This window comes from Felis catus, chromosome X (genome assembly GCF_018350175.1).
Source record: "Felis catus isolate Fca126 chromosome X, F.catus_Fca126_mat1.0, whole genome shotgun sequence".
NCBI classification, from domain to species: domain Eukaryota; kingdom Metazoa; phylum Chordata; class Mammalia; order Carnivora; family Felidae; genus Felis; species Felis catus.
This window is the reverse complement of record NC_058386.1, coordinates 112,430,886-112,449,925: the sequence shown is the minus strand read 5'-3', so window position 1 is coordinate 112,449,925 and position 19,040 is coordinate 112,430,886. Positions and strand designations below refer to the sequence as shown.

Here is a 19,040-nt window from a genome sequence, read left to right as displayed (position 1 = left end):
TTTTTTTCCTCCTTTCATTCTCTCTCTCTGCCTCCCAGCGTCTCCCGCTCTGCCTCTCTCAGACTCTCCCGTCAGCCCGGCACCCCTGCCTCCTCTCCTGCTTTCCTCGAGCTCCCCCTCCTCACCCGCCCCCCGCCCCCCGCCGCCGCCGCCGCCGCCGCCGAGAGAGACCGCGGGAGGACCGGAGGATTCGGGGAGGGGGCCGAACAGGGAGGGGGTCGCGGGAGGCATCCTCCCCGCATCCAGCCGCGGCGGTGCCGCTGAGAAACTAGGAGATTTATCCGCCTGAGCCCGCGGTAGCCAGGGCGGCAGCTGGTTTCCATGGCAAAATAGTCAAGCGAGAGATAGAGATCGGGGACAGAGAAAAACCGAGGTGAGGGCTCGTCGGAGACAAATGGAGAGCCACAGAGACGCACACGCGCTGAAACGTACGAAGAAAGTGTTCCGCGAGAGTCCCGGGGACAGAGGGAGAGACAGAGATCCCGATTCTCCAAGCGCACGCGCTGGCGAGACAGCCTGAGCAACGAGAGACAGGGACAACTAGGAGAGACAGCCGTAGATCGTTAGAGCCAACGGCGAGAGACCAGGCGGACGGCGACAGAGACGGAACTTCGCGCGCGGAGAGACAGAAACCGCAGGGAGACACGGGGGAGACAGAGGTAGAGAAGAGATGGACGGAGACGCGGAAGCGGGAGGCTTGGGGAGACGCGGAGACCGACAGGGACACGCACGCAGCGAGGGACAGTGAACAGGTGCACCGGGGACTCACAGAGATCGTCGAGGAGATAGGCTGAGAGAGACGGGGAGAGACGAGACCGCACTGGGAAAAGACGGAGGAGCGCACGCACTAGCGAGAGACATAGACAGTGACAGGGACACAGGGAGAGACGGGAGCGCAGCAGAAAGAGACGGAGGGAGAGACGGGGACAAGGCCGGGAGAAAGAGAGCGACAGAGAGACGTGCACACACAGCTACAGAGAGAGTGCGCTGCCGAAAGAGGATGGGGGGGGGGGGCGATGGGGAGGGAGACTGAGTCAGAGACATTGACCGAGACTTGGAGGGAGAGACGGGAGTGACGGAGAGACAGAAAGGCAAGAGAGAGCACGACAGACTGACGGAGACCGACAGCGCGCACGTGCTAGCGAGAGACCGGGAAGGAGAGACAGCGTGCGGGACACGGGCGGACGAGAGAGTCGGAGAAAACCGGTGAGACGCGGCACACACACACCCCCCGAGAGACACGTGACGAGTGCGCTAGTGCGGGACACTGGGGCGAGAGAGACAGCGACACGTAAACAGGCAGAGACAGCGCGCGCGCATGCGCCGGCGGGAGAGATCGCTGGAGAGATGCAGAGACGGTGGGAGAGAGACGCAGCGCGCGCGCGCCCGCCGAGGGGCCGGCGGGGGTGGGGGATGGGGGGTGGCGCCGAGACCCCGAGAGGGAGGGGCGGAGGGGCCCGGAGAGGCAGAGGAGGTTCAGACGAGCCGCGGTCACGCGCGGACTGGCGCGGCGCGGGGGTCCCCGAAGCGGCCCCGCTCGGCGGGGTGACTAACCCGGCCCGCGTGTTTTCTTTGGTCCCCGGCACAGGCACTGAGTGCGGTCCCGGCGCGCCTCCGCCGCCCGCCCTCTGTCGCCATGACGTCCACCTGCACCAACAGCACGCGCGAAAGCAACAGCAGCCACACGTGCGTGCCCCTGTCCAAAATGCCCATCAGCCTGGCCCACGGCATCATCCGCTCGAGCGTGCTGCTCGTGTTCCTCACCGCCTCTTTCGTCGGCAACATCGTGCTGGCGCTCGTGTTGCAGCGCAAGCCGCAGCTGCTGCAGGTCGCCAACCGCTTCATCTTCAACCTCCTGGTCACTGACCTGCTGCAGATTTCGCTCGTGGCCCCCTGGGTGGTGGCCACCTCCGTGCCTCTCTTCTGGCCCCTCAACAGCCACTTCTGCACCGCGCTGGTGAGCCTCACTCACCTGTTCGCCTTCGCCAGTGTCAACACCATCGTGGTGGTGTCCGTGGACCGCTACCTGTCCATCATCCACCCTCTCTCCTACCCGGCTAAGATGACCCCCCGCCGGGGCTACATGCTCCTCTACGGCACCTGGATCGTGGCCATCCTGCAGAGCACCCCCCCTCTCTACGGCTGGGGCCAGGCTGCCTTTGACCAGCGCAACGCCCTCTGCTCCATGATCTGGGGGGCCAGCCCCAGCTACACCATTCTCAGCGTGGTGTCCTTCATCATCCTGCCGCTGGTCGTCATGATTGCCTGCTACTCCGTGGTGTTCGGTGCCGCCCGGCGGCAGCATGCCCTGCTGTACAACGTCAGGAGCCACAGCTTGGAGGTTCGGGCCAAGGATCGTGTGGAGAACGAGGACGAAGAGGGAGAGAGGAGGGCTGCGTCCCGGCGCCAGGACGGAGGTGAGGCCGAGGCCGAGGAGGGCGGCGTGCAGGCCGAGGAAGAGAGCGCGGAGGCCAGTGCAGGTAGGGTGGCGGCCGCGGGCAGCGAGGAGGTCTGGGACGGCGGCTCGGTGGCCAGCGAAGGCAGCTCAGAGGGCCGGAACGGTGGCCCCCACCCCGCCGGCAGCGTGAAGGCGGACAAGGGCCGCGTGGAGGTCAGCCAGTGCAACGTCGACCTGGGTGAAGATGACGCGGAGTTCGGCGAGGATGACCTCAACTTCAGCGAGGAGGACGTCGAGGCAGTGAACATCCCCGAGAGCCTCCCGCCCAGTCGTCGAAACAGCACCGGCGAGCCCCCTCTGCCCAGGTGCTACCAGTGCAAGGCTGCGAAAGTGATCTTCCTCATCGTCTTCTCCTACGTGCTCTCCCTGGGGCCCTACTGCTTTCTGGCGGTTCTGGCCGTGTGGGTGGATGTCCAAACCAAGGTGCCCCAGTGGGTGATCACCATAATCATCTGGCTTTTCTTCCTGCAGTGCTGCATGCACCCCTACATCTACGGCTACATGCACAAGACCATCAAGAAGGAAATCCAGGATATGCTGAAGAAGTTCTTCTGCAAGGAAAAGCCCCCGAAAGAAGACAGCCACCCGGACCTGCCGGGAACAGAAGCCGGCACAGAGGGAGGGACCGAAGGCAAGACCGTCCCTTCGCACGACTCCGTCACTTTGCCTTGAAGCTAGCCAGAGGGCAAACCTTGAACTGTCCACAGTGCGGAAAACGGGAGCGGCTTTGTGTCACACGGACCCCCCACAGCCCCACTCACGCCAACCCCCGCCATTTCAGGCCAAGGTGTTGCACGCGTCCTTCTCACCACGAGATAGACAGACAGACAGATAAATACACGGAAGAGGTAGGAACTGGAGCATTCCCTTAAAAGTGTGCCCCTCAAAGCACGGACTTGAGGATTCTGACTGAAATTTCTCGCCCCCCCCCCTCCGCCCCCCGCCCCAAATTATTAGGCTCTAAATTTCTTAAGGCAACAAGGGCTCTCCACTTTGGTCCTGGATCTGTCTGCCCAGAGCTACAACGTCCCAGCTTTTGCTCTGAGGGAAAAGGAAGAGGAAGAGGAAGATGACGCCTGTGAACCTGGGGACTTTTAGGCCCTCGGGTCAAGAGATTATGGGTGAGAGCTACAGCCTAGCTTCGACGGAAAGAAAAGCAGTGACCAGATCGTTCCTGGAGCCCACGAGGCAGAACCTGACTGACTGATCCGTGTTGTAAACTGAAGAGACCCACAGTCCGGTGCAAAGACTGTTTTGGAACCTAAGACAAAGGGCGTCGTGTGTGGAAGATACGAAGAAGGTTCCCAGATCCTCTCAAGGGACCCAGAGAAGTGGAAGAGGATATTAGGGCATGTTTGAAATGGGAAGCCGGTCCTAGGGAACAGTTAGAGAAATAACACACATCCATGAGGCTAAACAGTTGGCTTTTTTTTCTTTCTCTGTAAAACCCTGGGTTTGTGCATGGGCTGGGACCAAGGTCATTCCCTACGCACGGAAAATTGTCAGTTGACACTAAAACGGTGTTTGTTCTGTCTCCTATTTGAGCCACAGTGGGACAGGAATCACGCCACTACTTTGTAATGTTCCTCTTGTGGTCGAATTGGGATGCCCATCAGAATCTGCAACATCTCCTCTGCCAGTCCCAGAGGCCTTTTCGGTCAAACAGATGTTTCCAGAAAAAAAAAAAAAAAAAAAGAAATGTAACTAGGAGTGGCCAAAAGTTTCTCAAACTCACACTCCCGATCGAGAGTGGCGTGCCCATTAGAAATCTCTTTTGTGTCAAGGGGATCATAGACAAGAAACGTGACCTCCACGTGGGGAGCAAGCGAGGCAGAATAAACATTTTTCTTCCCCCAGGCACACCCGTGGGTTTTTTCTACCTGTGGCTCTCCCTTAAAGCCCTTAAGCTCCCCGCAGATGTGGAAGAGAAATACAAGAGAGTCAGAAATAGCAGAGAGGATGGTTTCTCAATACCTAGCAAGCATCCGACCTATTTCAAGCAAGCCTAGTTTCAAAGCATTCGGGTCAGACATGTCCCGATTATTGCTATTGGAATGTATTGCTTTGGGAAGACCGTTACAATATCTAAATTATCCCCAGGGTCGGTGCAGAGGGAGGGCTTTTCACATCTCCGACCCTGAAATCACTCCGGGTCAGGAGATCCCTGTGTGTTCCTGGGGGCCCAGACCACGTCGACATGACCAAATAATGTGGGCCCCCAAAACGGTCAAGAGAGTGTTTTTGATCGACCTGAAGGTCGAATTAAAGCCGACTGGTGGCCAGTCGACTGTTCATGCAGAAATCCAATGTTAATATGGGTGGAGGCACAGGTGGGAGGAGTTGGTTGAAAAATGTTCATCGGACGGTTGTGTATAAAGATGGCCACGTTCAGAGTTTAGCCTCATTCTTGTGTGGTTACCGTGTCTGTATTAGAACTCAAACTTCAGCCATGTAAATGCCCGGCTCACTGATATTTTCTTTATCTCTTCCTCCTCACAGATCCCAACCTGAGCTTCTCAAGGGGGAGAGGTAAACAGCATTAACCTGGAGTGTGTGGCAATTGAGACAAGACACGCGGGCTGCTGTTTACCCTCGCGCTATCGTTCATTTTTCTACCAAAATGTATGAAGCGAATTAAGAGTCGTCAATTTATGACACCCGTTCATTGCCACATTCTCACACTGCCCCGTCCTCAGAGGATATCTGGGTGCGGAAATAGCCTGTGTGGGCGACCCTGTTATGGGGGGAGGGGTATCGCCTCGGAGGTCTGTCATGGTCAAGAGTTCCAAACAGCTCCGGCCTGTCCTTTGGGTAGAAATGCTTACCTGGGTAGGAGACAGGCTTTCAAACGTAAGTGTCCCCAAAATCATAATCAGAATGGAACCACAACCTGTGCGAGCGTGGTAAGTTCATTTAACAGCACACACAACATTCTCCAGGGCGCCAGGACTCGCCAACTTCCTTCTCAGAGTTCCTCTCTTCCCTGTTTTAGTCACTGTCTGTTCTCACGGCAAATTGGATTTTTCAAAGGTGAAAACCTTTTGAAAATAGACTGGAAAAGAGGACCTTCGAATCGAGAGCACTCTGCTTTGCTGACATTTTCTGCTTAATGAACAATGGGGCCTCTAGTTAGCTCGAGATAGCAACTGCTTCAAATTTTGTGCCATTTCGAATAAAACACTATCAACTTAATGAGGTTTTACTGCACATACTCTTTTGTCATTTAAAACTCTGGAAGCACACACAAAAAAGCCATCATTAGCCTCACACATCCTCATGTGCAATAGCTCTCCCTAAATGTTTTTAAAGGATGTATTCTTTTGCCAAGGCCACTTCATATGTGCAGTAAAAATCCCATTAAAGTACAGGGGCCAGACGAACCAGACTTTGAAATGATGTGATTTCCAACTTAATGATTTCCTTATTTAAAAATAATAAAGCATCCAGTTTTGCCAAGGAGCCGCAGGTGCTCTCGCTAACGTACCAATTTCAACAAGCTTGGGAAGGCGGTAATAAGGAACAAGCCCAGGGCTTCTATGATGCAAGGGTCCATCTTCTCGAAGGCACCGCCGACGGCAGCTGCCGGGAAGTCCTCTGCACTGCCGGCTCCCTGCCCCCCTCTTGCCCATCACACCCCTGCCTCCACCTGCCTCACTCCCCCTCCCCCTTGCCTGCGCTGGCCCCCGAGGACGCTCCGTGGGCTCACCCCCTCCCATGCGTCCCCTCCTCCTCCGGCACCCAGAGCTGGCACATTCTCCAAGGGACCCCGGGGGCCCGAGGAAGCAGGGAAGGAGAGAAGTGAAGGATAGGAGTGGCCAGCAGTTAAAGGCATGTTTCCGTCCAATACAATTTAGAGATGACGGGATATCAACTTCAAATCCGACGTAAGGAAAAGGGCCATTTTATCATTTAGGAGGTAGGCACCTTGTTTCTTACCCAGAAAAGCACCCACTACCACCCATCTTCGGGGGCACATTCAATCCTGTGGACCACCGTCCACTTATTTCAGAAAAAAAAAAAACCCACAGAACACTAAAAAAATCCCTTACCGATAAAATTACAAGGTGCCTAACGCCTTACTTGATACATAATTAGCCAATCGAGCTGAAGTTACTTCAGAAGGTTTCGTTTTCGTACCACCTTAAAGAATAACGTACGAGATTAAACTAGGCGTTCTCTCTTAGACTTTGCCAAGATGCTCTTAAAAATGTCTGAGATGCACCATTTGGAAGAGAAGAATCCTGTATCACCTGATAGTTGGAGAGCCCCCAAATCGAAGCCTCCGAGGTGGTTGGGAGGAAGCCTTCCCCCACATTTTGAGGACAAAAAAAATCAAAAGAAGTGTTTTCCCCTCATGTTTTTTTGCTGTATTGCTCTTTAAGACAAAACCCATGCGGTCAGGAGAGGCTTCTCTAAAGCAAAACGTCTTTTCCTCCTAGAGCAGACGAAAGATTAAAGGAACAGTTGGCTGCCAGCCAGTTACCAAGATAAGGAGAGAAAAGCTGGTCAGTCATGGCTTTAACCCTGTCCCTCCTTATCTCTGTCCCTCTCGTTTTCTGCGGGCCGGACAGGGGCTCTTGACCCCCCCCCCCCCGAAGCCCCTCCCAGCTTAGGCATAAGGAGACAGGCCGCCGCCGAAAACGTAGAAAGAATGGAAGCCCTTGTCATAAATTCTTTCCAGTTACTTCCAAACGCTCTCTTCCTCTACGGCCAGTGCCCTGCCTGCTGGCAGCAGTCTTCTGCTAAAAGCAACAAGACTGGCCGGAGGCAGAAGTAGGAAAGCCACAATCTGCAGAACTTGACCACTGATTGCCGCGTCACCGGCAAGTTCACCGCTCTTTGGTAAGTAGAGTAGGCACCCTCGAGGTAAACAAAGGTTGCCAACGGGAGTCAGACGTTCCCACCGTCACCTCCCAAAGCTCTTCGATCTCAAAGCACGCACGCACCAAGAGGGGACCGCATCATTTCCACACTCGCCAGAGGCTCGCCGTGTCTGAGGGTTCATTACCGGATCTCCCTTATTCCAAAAACGAGACTGGTTTCGGTTCGGTGCTTTAAAGTTGAGTGGATTCCACCACCCCACCCCCCACCCCCGCTTCATCCGTGTTACAACTCTGATGTTAAAAATTTGATATTTTTGTCCGTTTCGGTGGTGTATTTCTCTCTGTAGTAGTTCTCCGAATTGTAAGCTGTAACTGTATATATAATACCAGTGTTCTTGGAGATAAGGTGCTAGATATTAGATCTTGTGTGTTCATAGATAGTGTCATCCTCAAAAATGGGTAGATGTACATGTAACGTTAATCAAGTGCATGCGGAATTCTCTGTGTGACCCACACCTTGGTCCGTTTCTAAAGTAGAACGTAGTACATTCGTTTGTAAAATTTCATTTTTAAAGTGTATGCTACGGGCTGTATAACATGGCTCCAAGGTGGGGTAGCAGGTAACGGTGCCTTTAATTCCTCAAGCCCCTGGTAGAGTCTCTGACAGGTGAGAACTCATTCTGGTACAATTGGCCACTAATGCGAATTAATCATCTCGGCAGTTCTCCACGACACTCTTGGCACTGGTATGCCTGGCGTCCACGAGTTGAACGTATAGAATGCAGAATCCGAGAAGACAATCCTTTCCCCCTCAAAGAGCAAAGACCCCCGGATAGGCTGTTGGAGTCCTGTTAGCAGGATTAAAAAAAAAAATTACTGTGAACCGACAGGATTTGCATTTAGCAGGTCTATATCGTACCCCTCCCCGCCCCCTAGAGCAGCGCCCAAACCAGAAAAAGGCTGCTCGGGTTTTTTTCTTTGGTCGATCACCTGAGAGAGAAGACAGAGCACGGGTGGGTAAATAAAGTAGTGGGACTCCCCCAGGGGTCACAGCTAAGGTGTTTGAGAATATCACAATCGTGTATCGACAGCGTTTGCATCAGACAAAAAGAGAGAACCACGAGTTTATTATATTTTAAGACCAAAAATATTACAACTAGAAAACTGTGTATATATGGATACCCTCACTGAATAATTTCTCAAACTGCCTTTAATACCAAATTGTGCTACTTTGAGACTGAAAACAATAGAAATCTTCATTCAGTCAACAAACAGTTCTCCTTAGTATTTTAAATCTTGAATTTAAAATGTTCCTTTTCCTTTCCCCCCAAAAATTTGTCATTTAGAAGTGCCTTTTCAAAGGATTGCCAAACTACAATCCTGGGGCCAGGTTCCCATTGGCACAACTTACCTTCAGGTGCACAAAAGGGGTGGGGCTTTGTCCTCCTCACCCGGCAAGAAGAGAAACCCCGTCACACCCCAGTCAAATTCATAAATCAATACTGTTACACGGACCAGTGTCTCAGAGACTCTGCCCAAGGACAAGGTTTCATATATTGGTTGGCTTAATTTGGATCGTTTCTAAAATGGTTACGATGCATTTTTTTTTTTTTTTTTTTTTTTTTTTTTTTTTTGCTGGACAGGAATAACGGACTCCTGCTTGGGGAAGGCAGAGAGTTTGATGTTTGTGGCTTAACTAATTATTCTTGAGTAATGTTTGTGTTTCTTAAATAGGTGCTGTTAATCTGTCCTTGGTATTCTTCTTAAATATGCTAAATAAAGTCTAATTTTAATGTGCGTATCTGGTCATTATGTGGGAAGACAGCGAGGGAGACACACAACCAGCTGTTCGTGCCTCCTCTTTCGCTGCAAGGGAAGACGCGGGATGAACTAACTGTATTACACAGAATGAAAGACGGGGGCTCTGAGATTTCCCATTGTGCTATCCAGATATAAGAAGTACGCAATGGGACGGGGGAGCCGTCCTGATGGGCTTGGCAGAAGAGGGGCGGGTGCCTAGCCCTCTATGAGTGAAAAGGATGTCAAAGTGAGGGTGGGGTGGGCAGAGTGGAGAAAGAGCGGGTGGCCTGTGGGCCTACCAGCGCCCGTCTTTATTCCCAAGGCAATGAGGTTGGGGGGGGTGGGCGGGGCAGGGAATAGCCTTCATTTTCAGGAAACAGGACTGCCCAGCACCCGGGCCACCCCCCACTGGGCTCCTGACCCCCCCCCCCGGTGCCCCGCTACTCAGGACTAGAACACCTCCCTGGGCCCAATCCGGTCACAGCCACTGCGGCTCACCAAGGTCTGGGGGACAAGAGGGCAAGTGCATATTCCCTGGAGCCCCAGGGTGAGAAAACGGTGACACCTCGAACGCCAACCATGAAATATGTACACACGGGACACGGATGAAATAGTCAAATATGTCTAAAACTTAAGAGCCCGCCAGTTCGTCTGGAGCTGACGTGCTTGACCTACTCGTAGCTCTTCTTCTGTCATTTCATCAGCAGTAGCTCAAGGAATCGCATGCCTCGTGCTTCCCGAGTGGCATTCAGGGCCCACACGCAGAGGCTCAGGGAACTATTCATCTCCGTTTCAATCAAAGTGAAGAGCCCTTCTCCAGTTTTCACTCCAAAATCAAGCTAAATACTGACTGACACATTGTATTTCAAGATGTTCAAAGATGGCTGCCATGAGACCCGCATGTGGCTACCTTCACCTTAACCTGTGAATGCCATGTCTAGGCGGCGACTTTTTCCTGCTGCAAAAATAGATTTGCCTTTGTCTTTTTAGCCCTTGTTATTGAAGCATAGTTGACTTAGAATGTTATATTAGTTTCAGGTGTACGACGTAGTGACTCAACGATTCTATACGTCACTCACCGCTCACCACGGTGGGCATAGTCACCGTCGGTCACCACACAACATTATTACGCTATCACTGATGGTATTCTCTTTGCTGCACTTTTCATCTCCGTGACTTATTTTATAACTGGAAGTGCGTACCTCTTAATCCCCTTTGCCTATTTTGCCCATCCCCCCACACCCCTACCCTCTGGCAACCACCAGTTTGTTCTCGCATCCATGAGTCTGTTTCTGTTTTATTTGTTCATTTGTTTTGTTTTGGTTTTTAGATTCCACGTATGAGTGAAAGCCTATGGTATTTGTCTTCCTCTGTCTGACTTATTTCACTTAGCATAATACCCTCTAGCTCCATCCATGCGTAACAAATGGCAAGATCTCATTCTTTTAATAAATTTGCCTTTCGAGCAAACTACTACCATTAATGCAAGTAGGAGGGCTTGTGAGCTTAAATAAAACTATCAGGCAGCCAACCCGGCGGGAGAAGAGTCCCCCGAAGCTCACTATAACAACTGCTTAGTTCAAAGTATTTAGAGGAGAATGGAATTGGTTCCAATGAATCTCGTAACTGCACTTACTCCTCACAGGGCTCAGCCTATGATTCTGAGACTGAATGGAAGAAAGTCGAGAGGATCTGAAAATTCCACTGTTAAGAGACACCTTTGACCTTGCGTAGCCACTCCCTCCTCTCTCACCGGCCAGCTCCAGGTCCCAGGCCTATTTGCCACCAATCAGAGCCCTGATCCTTCAATGTAGACAAAGGCATCCTAGTGGTTCGGAAATTACCTCCCTCCGTGAGGAAACCAGTCGAGTTCCATGTCCCCCCAACTCTCCTTCAGAATGCAACTCTCTGACCCTGTCCTTCTGAATTTCAATCTCCCCTTCAAGGGTAACCCGACTTCTTTGATCCCCCCCCCCCCCCCCCCCCGCACACAAACAAGTACTCCTCAGCTTAAGGACGGCTTTGAGAATGTTCATGAATTGAAGCATATGTGTACATTGTTTTCAAACGTTTTCCCCAATAAGGCCAATAATTATCAATAAAATTTATCACAGGAAATGTATGATTTTCATGACTGCTTCCCCAAAACGGCAAGCTGGGAGAATATTTGCCACACAAATTCCTGACATTTGGGGAGTTATGACACCTGACTATTGTTTAGTCAAAGCAAATAAATCCAAGAAAATTGAGTCCCAAGATTTTTAATCTACACACAGCTAAGTCAAACTTGAACATTCTCAACCTCCAAAGGACAGCAAACAGAAAAAGACAACCAATAACCAGAAATGTGCAGATTTAATTGAGGAATATGACAGCGGTATCTGGTATTTCATAAACTTTATATGCTAAACCAATGTGCATTTTTAAAATGGTCATCCAGGGACACCTGGCTGGCTTAGTCAGTAGAGCACGTGACTCTTGGTCCTGAGTTCAAACCCCACAATGGGCATAGAGATAGATAGATAGATAGATAGATAAATAAAATGATCAACTACAAGAATGGAATACAGTTTGTCCAATTCACTGACGTTAGAAAAATTCACGTTTTATTTAACATTTATTTGACAATAGTTCTGATGCCGTATACAAAATGAGGAAGAAAAAGGAAAAAGGAAAAAGGAAAAAAAAAAAAAAAACATTTCATCTGAAAAGCCAGTGTGCTCACCTTTCATTTTGTAAGGAAATGTGCCTCCCTTGCTCTAATTGCTTTCAATTAAACCTTTTTTATGCTATCTCTTCAGAACGGTCTGACTTTGAATAAACCTGTTTCCCAACCTGTTTTTTCCACACACTCGGTATTTTGTGTCATACAAACGGAAGCCAGACAATGAGATTTTTAAGTGATATCTATTTATAGATGTTCATTTCGATACAGATGTATATATTCCAAAGCCACGGTGATGTGCCTGGAAGCCCCTGGGTACGTTCTTTAATCCACTTTCACCACACTGTAGATTTTAATAATAAACCAAAAGCAGGAAAAAAACCCAACTGTCCCTGAAAGAAAATGAAAAAAGATCCTTGTTAACCAGACACTATAGCAAATCAAAGCATGTCAGTTTTGAGGTGGGCCACTGATTCTCTAAGTCTCAAGACTCGTACCTTATCAAATAAAAAAATCACCAGGCTCTCTTGCCGAGCAAAGAGGATGAGCAGAAGGGCTGGAGTAGCTTAAGTTCTCTATTTCAAAAAGGATACAAAGAGGTCCAAGGCTTGTTCCTAATATAATAAACTTGGTAGAACTTGCTTCGATTTAGAAAATGTAAATAACCGTTATCATTCTATGTAACAAAAGTGGCAATAATCTATTATTTACTTGCATACCCTGGACATATATTAGTTGTTTTTTTTTTTAACGTTTCTTGATTTTTGAGAGAGACAGAGACAGAATGCGAGTGGGTTAGGGGAAGAGAGGGAGGGAGACACAGAATCCACAGCAGGCTCCAGGCTCCGAGCTGTCAGCACAGAGCCTGACGTGGGACTCGAACTCACAGAGTGTGTGATCATGACCTGAGCCGAAGTCAGACGCCCAATCAACTGAGCCATCCAGGCACCCCTATATTAGTTTTATTTATTTATTTATTTTTTATTTTTTTTCAACATTTATTTATTTTTGGGACAGAGAGAGACAGAGCATGAACGGGGGAAGGGCAGAGAGAGAGGGAGACACAGAATCGGAAACAGGCTCCAGGCTCTGAGCCATCAGCCCAGAGCCCGACGCGGGGCTCGAACTCCCGGACCGCGAGATCGTGACCTGGCTGAAGTCGGACGCTTAACCGACTGCGCCACCCAGGCGCCCCTATATTAGTTTTATAAATCAAAGTTTTGTCTTATTAAACTTGAGAAATATCCAATTTCTGGGGATTTATCTAAAAGAAATGACCCCATAGAAGGAAAAAAAATTACATCCAAAAATGGCATTCATAATACTATGATTTATGATATTGAAAAATGAAAAACAAACCAAATGCCCCCAAATAGGTGACTTAGCTCAATGCTGGACTAAGTGCTCAATGAAATAAGACAGTCGTCAAAAGTGCCTGGGTGGCTCAGTTGGTTAAGTGTCCCACTCTTGATGGTCGCTCAGGTCATAATCTCCCGGTTTGTGAGATCAAGTCCTGCCTTGGGCTTTGTGATAACAACACGGAGCCTGCTTGTGATTCTCTCTCTCCCTCTCTTTCTGCCCCATCCCTGCTTGCTCTCTCAAAATGAAACATTTTAAGAAATGACAAATTTAAAGCAGCATGGGGCAATCTCTGTAATATGGTGTTAGGTAAGCCAGACCTTAACTCACCAGTGTGGACACGGTATATACACTTAAACCCAAGGACCAGATAGAGCAGAGCGTGGACGAAAGAAAATACCTTTATATTTACAGTGATACAATTGTGGGCAAATTTTTCTTTACCATAGGATTTCACTGATGTTCGTGTTATAAAAGCAATTCTCAGATATTAAGGTTCAACGACTCAATCAAAGAGAACTCTAACAGTTCTCTTTCCCAGATCCTATAACCTAATGGGGCACCCCGAGACAATTCGGTTGTCTAGGAAAACATCTTAACCACAGAAAGCATTAGGCAGGATTTGGTCCCTTTTTCTTTGCCATTCTCCAAGCTCAGAATAACTTCCCATCCAATACACTATCCTGCCACTTCCCTCCCTCCCTTCAATGCTCCTTTTCAGCAGTCAGTATGGTACAGTGACTAAGACCATGGGCTCCGGAGTGACACAAATCTACCTATTCCTACTTTAAGCTTCCTCTCCTGAATCCAGCAACTTTAAGGGTTCAGGAGACGGCAATGTGTAGCTAACACATGCCTCCGAATCTAAGACATTCCTGACTTCAGTTTGCTGCATATTGTCCCCATAAACTACGGAAATGTCTATGAATTTTCAACTTTTTGATGCTCTACTTACAATACCCAAATTGTCTCCTACCCCAAACACAAATATCCAGCAACCCTCACACTGTTCTGATAGTCGACTGAGCTCAGTCAGCTGACTTCGGAGTCAGGCAGGCACTTAGCTATATGATATAGAACAAGCTACCCATCTCTCCTGCTCCTCCTAAGTGAAAAGGAGTTATATTCCCACCCAAATAACAGGCTTGACCTGAGAGAAAAAGGTAAGATACATCAGCGTGCCCGTCAGAGTAGAAATTACAAGAAATTACAGCTGCCGTTCATGTTCTGATTTGAAAAATAGGTTCATGTTGAAAAATATGGTCACATGGGGCTTATTTGACTAGTGTAGTAGGACTCAAGATTGCCTGTACCCTGGAATCATCTGGGGAGATTTAACAACTACTAATGCCTGGGTCACAACCCCCAGAGATTCTGATTTAATTGATCTGGGATGCAATCTAAGTATCAAGATTTTTAAAACCTCCCCAGGTGATTCTAACATGCAACCAGGGTTTCAGAACCTGTGGACTAGCGGGGCGCCTGGGTGGCTCCGTCCGTGAAGCACCGGACTTCGGCTCAGGTCATGATCTCACAGTTCATGAGTTCAAGCCCCGCGTCGGTCTCTGTACTGACAGCTCAGAGCCCGGAGCCTGCTTCGGATTCTGTGTCTCCCGCTCTCTCTGCCCCTCCCCTGCTCGTGCTCTCTCTCTTTCTCAAAAATAAATAAACATTAAAAGAAATTTTTTAAAAAAGAACCTCTGGACTAGCCTGCCTGCCTTCCTACCTTCCTTCATTGTATGTAAGCAAACATAATTAAGTATAAAGAGAGGTGGGGAAACTTCTCTTCTGAAGGTCATTGAGCCACACAATTGAAAAAATAACTTAAAAGGATCTGGAGAAATTAAAATTTTTTTTTCTACAACTCAATTGCGTGTAGCACAATTTGAAGGTAGAAAAACAGAGACGGGCCAAAAAGGGAGAGAACGATCACTTCGGTGTCTCTGTCTACTTTTGCCTCAGGTCAGAGAAAGTACTAACGCAATACGAGAAATGTCCCGGTTTCTTTCTAAGCTTCATAACCTTTTATCGTTAGGTCAGGGGATACATAAGAAAAAGACAATCTCACCACAGAATCTTGATGAGGCACTCCAAGACAAGCAGAGAAGCCCATTTTTCCCCTTGTCTTTTCCCTAATTGCAGTTCTAGCACATTCTACTCAATATAACCAATCTTTAAAGGGTCTTCCCACAGCCACGGTGGGCGCTAAATTCCAATACACATTAATTTAAGAATGTGCAGCACTGAGTAAACCATGCAGACGAAAGCTTTTCCTGAAGTTGGAATTAAGGCCGTGCGTTGCACGAAGGAATGAAGAGAAAGCTTGTTTGGAGAAGAGAGTCTTGAGGGTCGTGACTCCCTTCAGCCATGTTTGATTCAGTATTCATGAAGCACTCTCCCCGGGCCTGGCCCTTGCTGGCCAATGGGAAGGCCAGACAAGGGCTCTCATAGGGACTGATCTCAGGTGATGTCTACACACTCCTATCTCTACTTACATAGACAACACGTTAAAGCCTTCTTCATTTGCATCCACATCTTGTGGATCACATCACCAAGACCTGCCAATTCCAACTACTTATGACCTTTGGAATCACCCCCTCCATCCGTCTGCTCAACTGCACAGCAACTGGGCCTCCAGCCACATCCTTTCCGTCTCTCATCTAGAAAACTCTCTCGGCTTGCCTCTACCTCCAATCTCTCTCTTTCTCTCTCTCTCTCTCTCTCCCTCTCAAATCTATCTTCCACCCTGTCAGAGTGACGGTGAGATTTCCAAAGCACAATTTTGATTACCATGCCTCTACTTAAAACCTTACATTGTTTCCCATAGCAGAAGCACTCAAACTCTTGAGTGTAGGAGAAACCTTTTAAGCTGTTAAAAATAAACATCAGCAAGGATTCTGATTCAGGGCTGTGCGATGGGCCATGGGCATCAGATATATTGGTTTTAAATAATTTTCACAAATGAATGGGATGCACACCCCCATTTGAAAACGACGACTGGATATAAAAATTCCAACTCCTTAGGGTTGGCACACGAAGCCCTCCAGGACTGGGCCCTACCCTACTTCTTTAGGACTTGTTCTTGCCACTTGCCATCCCATGTCTTAAATTTCTTTTTTTTTTAATGTTTATTTATTTTTGACAGAGAGAGAGAGAGAGAGAGAGAGAGAGAGAGAGAGACAGAGCATGAGCAGGGGAGGGTCAGAGAGAGAGGGAGACACAGAATCCGAAGCAGGCTCCAGGCTCTGAGCTGTCAGCATACAGCCCAACGCAGGGCTCGAACCCACAGACCGCGAGATCATGACCTGAGCCAAAGCCGGACGCTCACCCGACTGAGCCACCCAGGCGCCCCACCCATGTCTTACATTTCAAACTCCGGCAGCCCAAAGTTACCTATAGATCTCCACATGCCATGCCTTGCTCAGCCTGTCAGTTCCCCCTTCACCCTGTTAAGACTCAGTCTTCCCTCAAGACTCCACTCTATCACTTTCTCCAGCAAAATTTTTTCTGATCTCCTTCGCTCCCCCCACCACCTATGTCTGAGCTGGGAGGCCCTGTTCAGGGCTTTCACAAAACCCTGGGCTTCACTCTACTAGGCTCCTTGCCACAATGCATGGAAATGATTTGGAGGTCTTCTCTCTCCAGACTGTAGCCGTGAGGCTAAGGGTTAAGCCTTGCTCAGTTTTGTACCCCCAGTGCTTAGCATAGTGCTGAACACATTGTAGGCAGACGACACTCGTTTGTTAAACTGAACCGTTTGAATGAACTGCATAGCAATGTAAGCTGCACGAGGGTAGAGATTTTTATCCTGTTATATAAAGTTTTGCTCACGGCTACAGTCCCGGCCTCTAAGGACTGACGCACAGTAGGTATTCAATATATACTTCTTGAATGAATGGCAAGAATTTGGAGAGGGCATCACAGAGAAGGTACTCTAAAGCAGGACTCAGAGGCATTGGAGGATGGGAGACAGCTCTTCGAGACAGAGCAAAAAGTACCCATAAAGGCCTGGAACAATTAAACCCGGCAGTGTTAAGGAACAGCGAGAACCATGGCAGAAGAATTGGGACATTAAGGATGTGTCATCAAAGAATGAAAGGAACATTGGGGAGCCTGGCTGGCTCAGTCAGAAGCACACACGACTCGATCTTGGGGTCGTGAGTTTGAGCCCCATGTTGGGAAGAGAGATTACTTAAAAATAAATAAATAAACTTTGAATATATTTTTCAAAAATTAAAAAAAAAGTACAAATTAAGGGAACACCAAAGACAGCATATAGGAGAAAAAGTAGGTGAGAGCCAAATAGGGAATGGCGAGTTAAGAAGTTTGGATTTGATCAGGCAGGCGCCTGGGAGCCAATGAAGGCACATAAGCCAGAGAATGAGACGACCAAACTTGTAGTTCATGACGACGACAATAATGATGACAGTAATGCTAAAAATGATGAGCATATCTGCTGTGTCCTAAATACTTACATGCTCAGCTCTGGGTTAAGTGCTTACATGTGCGATCAGATTGAGTTGAAGTCTCCGAGGTAAGTACCAGGATTTTTCCCCACTCTGCGAGGAAAGAGAGGCTCAGACAGCCCGTTGACTTGCCTCGCAACACCCAGCCAATAAGCAATACAGCTGGAGCTCAAAGCCAACCCTGTCCGATTGTTCCGGGTTAGGGAGATCAATACAGGTTGAGGTGACCATGAACTGCTTTGTGCAGAAAGACCTCGAAGAATAAGCACCAGTTGGACACAAAAAGCTTGGGGTGGAGGGAGGAGACATCAGTTCAGGTATGAGATGCCAGAGAATGTAAAATACACGATACGAGAACGCCAGAGAATGCAGATTCTGCTCCCCTCCGGGGAAAAGGAACGCTTCCCTTCCAAACTAGAGGAATACCGGCTGCTAGGGGCCCAGAGCTGGAGGAGGAGGCCAGCAACCACTTGCGCTGGGAAAAACAATGGGAACCGGAAGTTTTCAATACCCTTGAGAATCGACGGGACTCTGTCCTGCTCATTTCTACAGCACTTAGCATTTAGGGCCATAAATGTAAGTTGAAATCAAAATGAGCTGGGACTGAAGAAGTAATGAAACTATTCCAGAGGAAAAACTAGAAGAATGTGCCTCTATTTTTTTGTTTTGTTTTGTTTTTTGTGCCTCTATTTTTTTGAAAGAAGGGTCGAAAGGGCATGGGAAACACTTGAGATACTGTTTTCATCATGGATTCCCAAGGGCGATATTGTATCGTCTTACGTGTGCCGATCAGCTCTCCCGATTAAGAGCAATCTACCTGGTCAAACAGAGGACCACAGAGAAGAGTCCGTGGGCATTCTTCCGTTGTTGGTTTGGCCTCCGCCCAAGGAGAGTCTCTCTCTTGAGGAGGACATCAGAGTTGTATTCAAGAGAATGAGCTTTGGAGTCAGACCAACCTGGGTTTGACTGAATCATAGCTCCAACGCGTACTAGCTGAGTGACTTTGAACAAGTCACTTAATCTCTCTGGGGCTCAGTTTCCTCACCCATACAATGGGAGTTACATGACCTAACATGTCATGATAATTAGACAATTAGGTGAAAATTAAGTGAGATAAATATATGCAAACAGTTGGTACATAGTCAACTCAACAAAAAATAAATAGTCTCAGATCTGTGTTTCCGTATTCCCTATTAGCACATTGCCAAGCCCACAGAAGCTTAATAAATATTTGTTTGTCGGTTAACAATTAGCATTAATACATCTTTATCCCTTTTTTTGATTTTTTGGCCTTTAGAGCCGAAAACTTTAATAAGGCAGAGACAACTTGGTGTCGTAAAACACAAAAGGCCCACTAGAGCTAACATTTGTGTGTTAAGGTAATTGGACTTTTCCTTCAGGATATTTCATCTTACACTGATAAACTATTACACAATAGAAACTCTCAAAACATATTGAGCGTCGTGAGG

At 48.6% G+C, this 19,040-nt stretch overlaps 2 protein-coding genes across 2 annotated transcripts in view; one reads left to right on the top strand and one right to left on the bottom strand.

The window, feature by feature from the left end:
* Positions 1-1,537: 1,537 nt before the first annotated feature.
* Positions 1,538-8,870, top strand: GPR101 (G protein-coupled receptor 101). Its single transcript, XM_023249204.2, has one exon. It carries the CDS (start codon positions 1,637-1,639, stop codon positions 3,128-3,130), a length of 1,494 nt encoding a protein of 497 aa, XP_023104972.2. The 5' UTR covers positions 1,538-1,636; the 3' UTR covers positions 3,131-8,870.
* A 3,102-nt stretch (positions 8,871-11,972) lies between these two features.
* LOC101083916 (transmembrane 9 superfamily member 2-like) overlaps positions 11,973-19,040 on the bottom strand; it is an 88,453-nt gene continuing 81,385 nt past the window's right edge. The window contains exon 17 of the mRNA XM_023249085.2: positions 11,973-12,138. Coding sequence (XP_023104853.2) covers positions 12,071-12,138 — 68 coding nt within the window. The 3' untranslated portion in view covers positions 11,973-12,070. The remainder of the gene's footprint in view (positions 12,139-19,040) is intronic.

Coding starts and splice junctions, on each gene's coding strand:
- GPR101 (XM_023249204.2), top strand. CDS start 1,637: ATGACGTCCACCTGCACCAACAGCACGCGCGAAAGCAACAGCAGCCAC.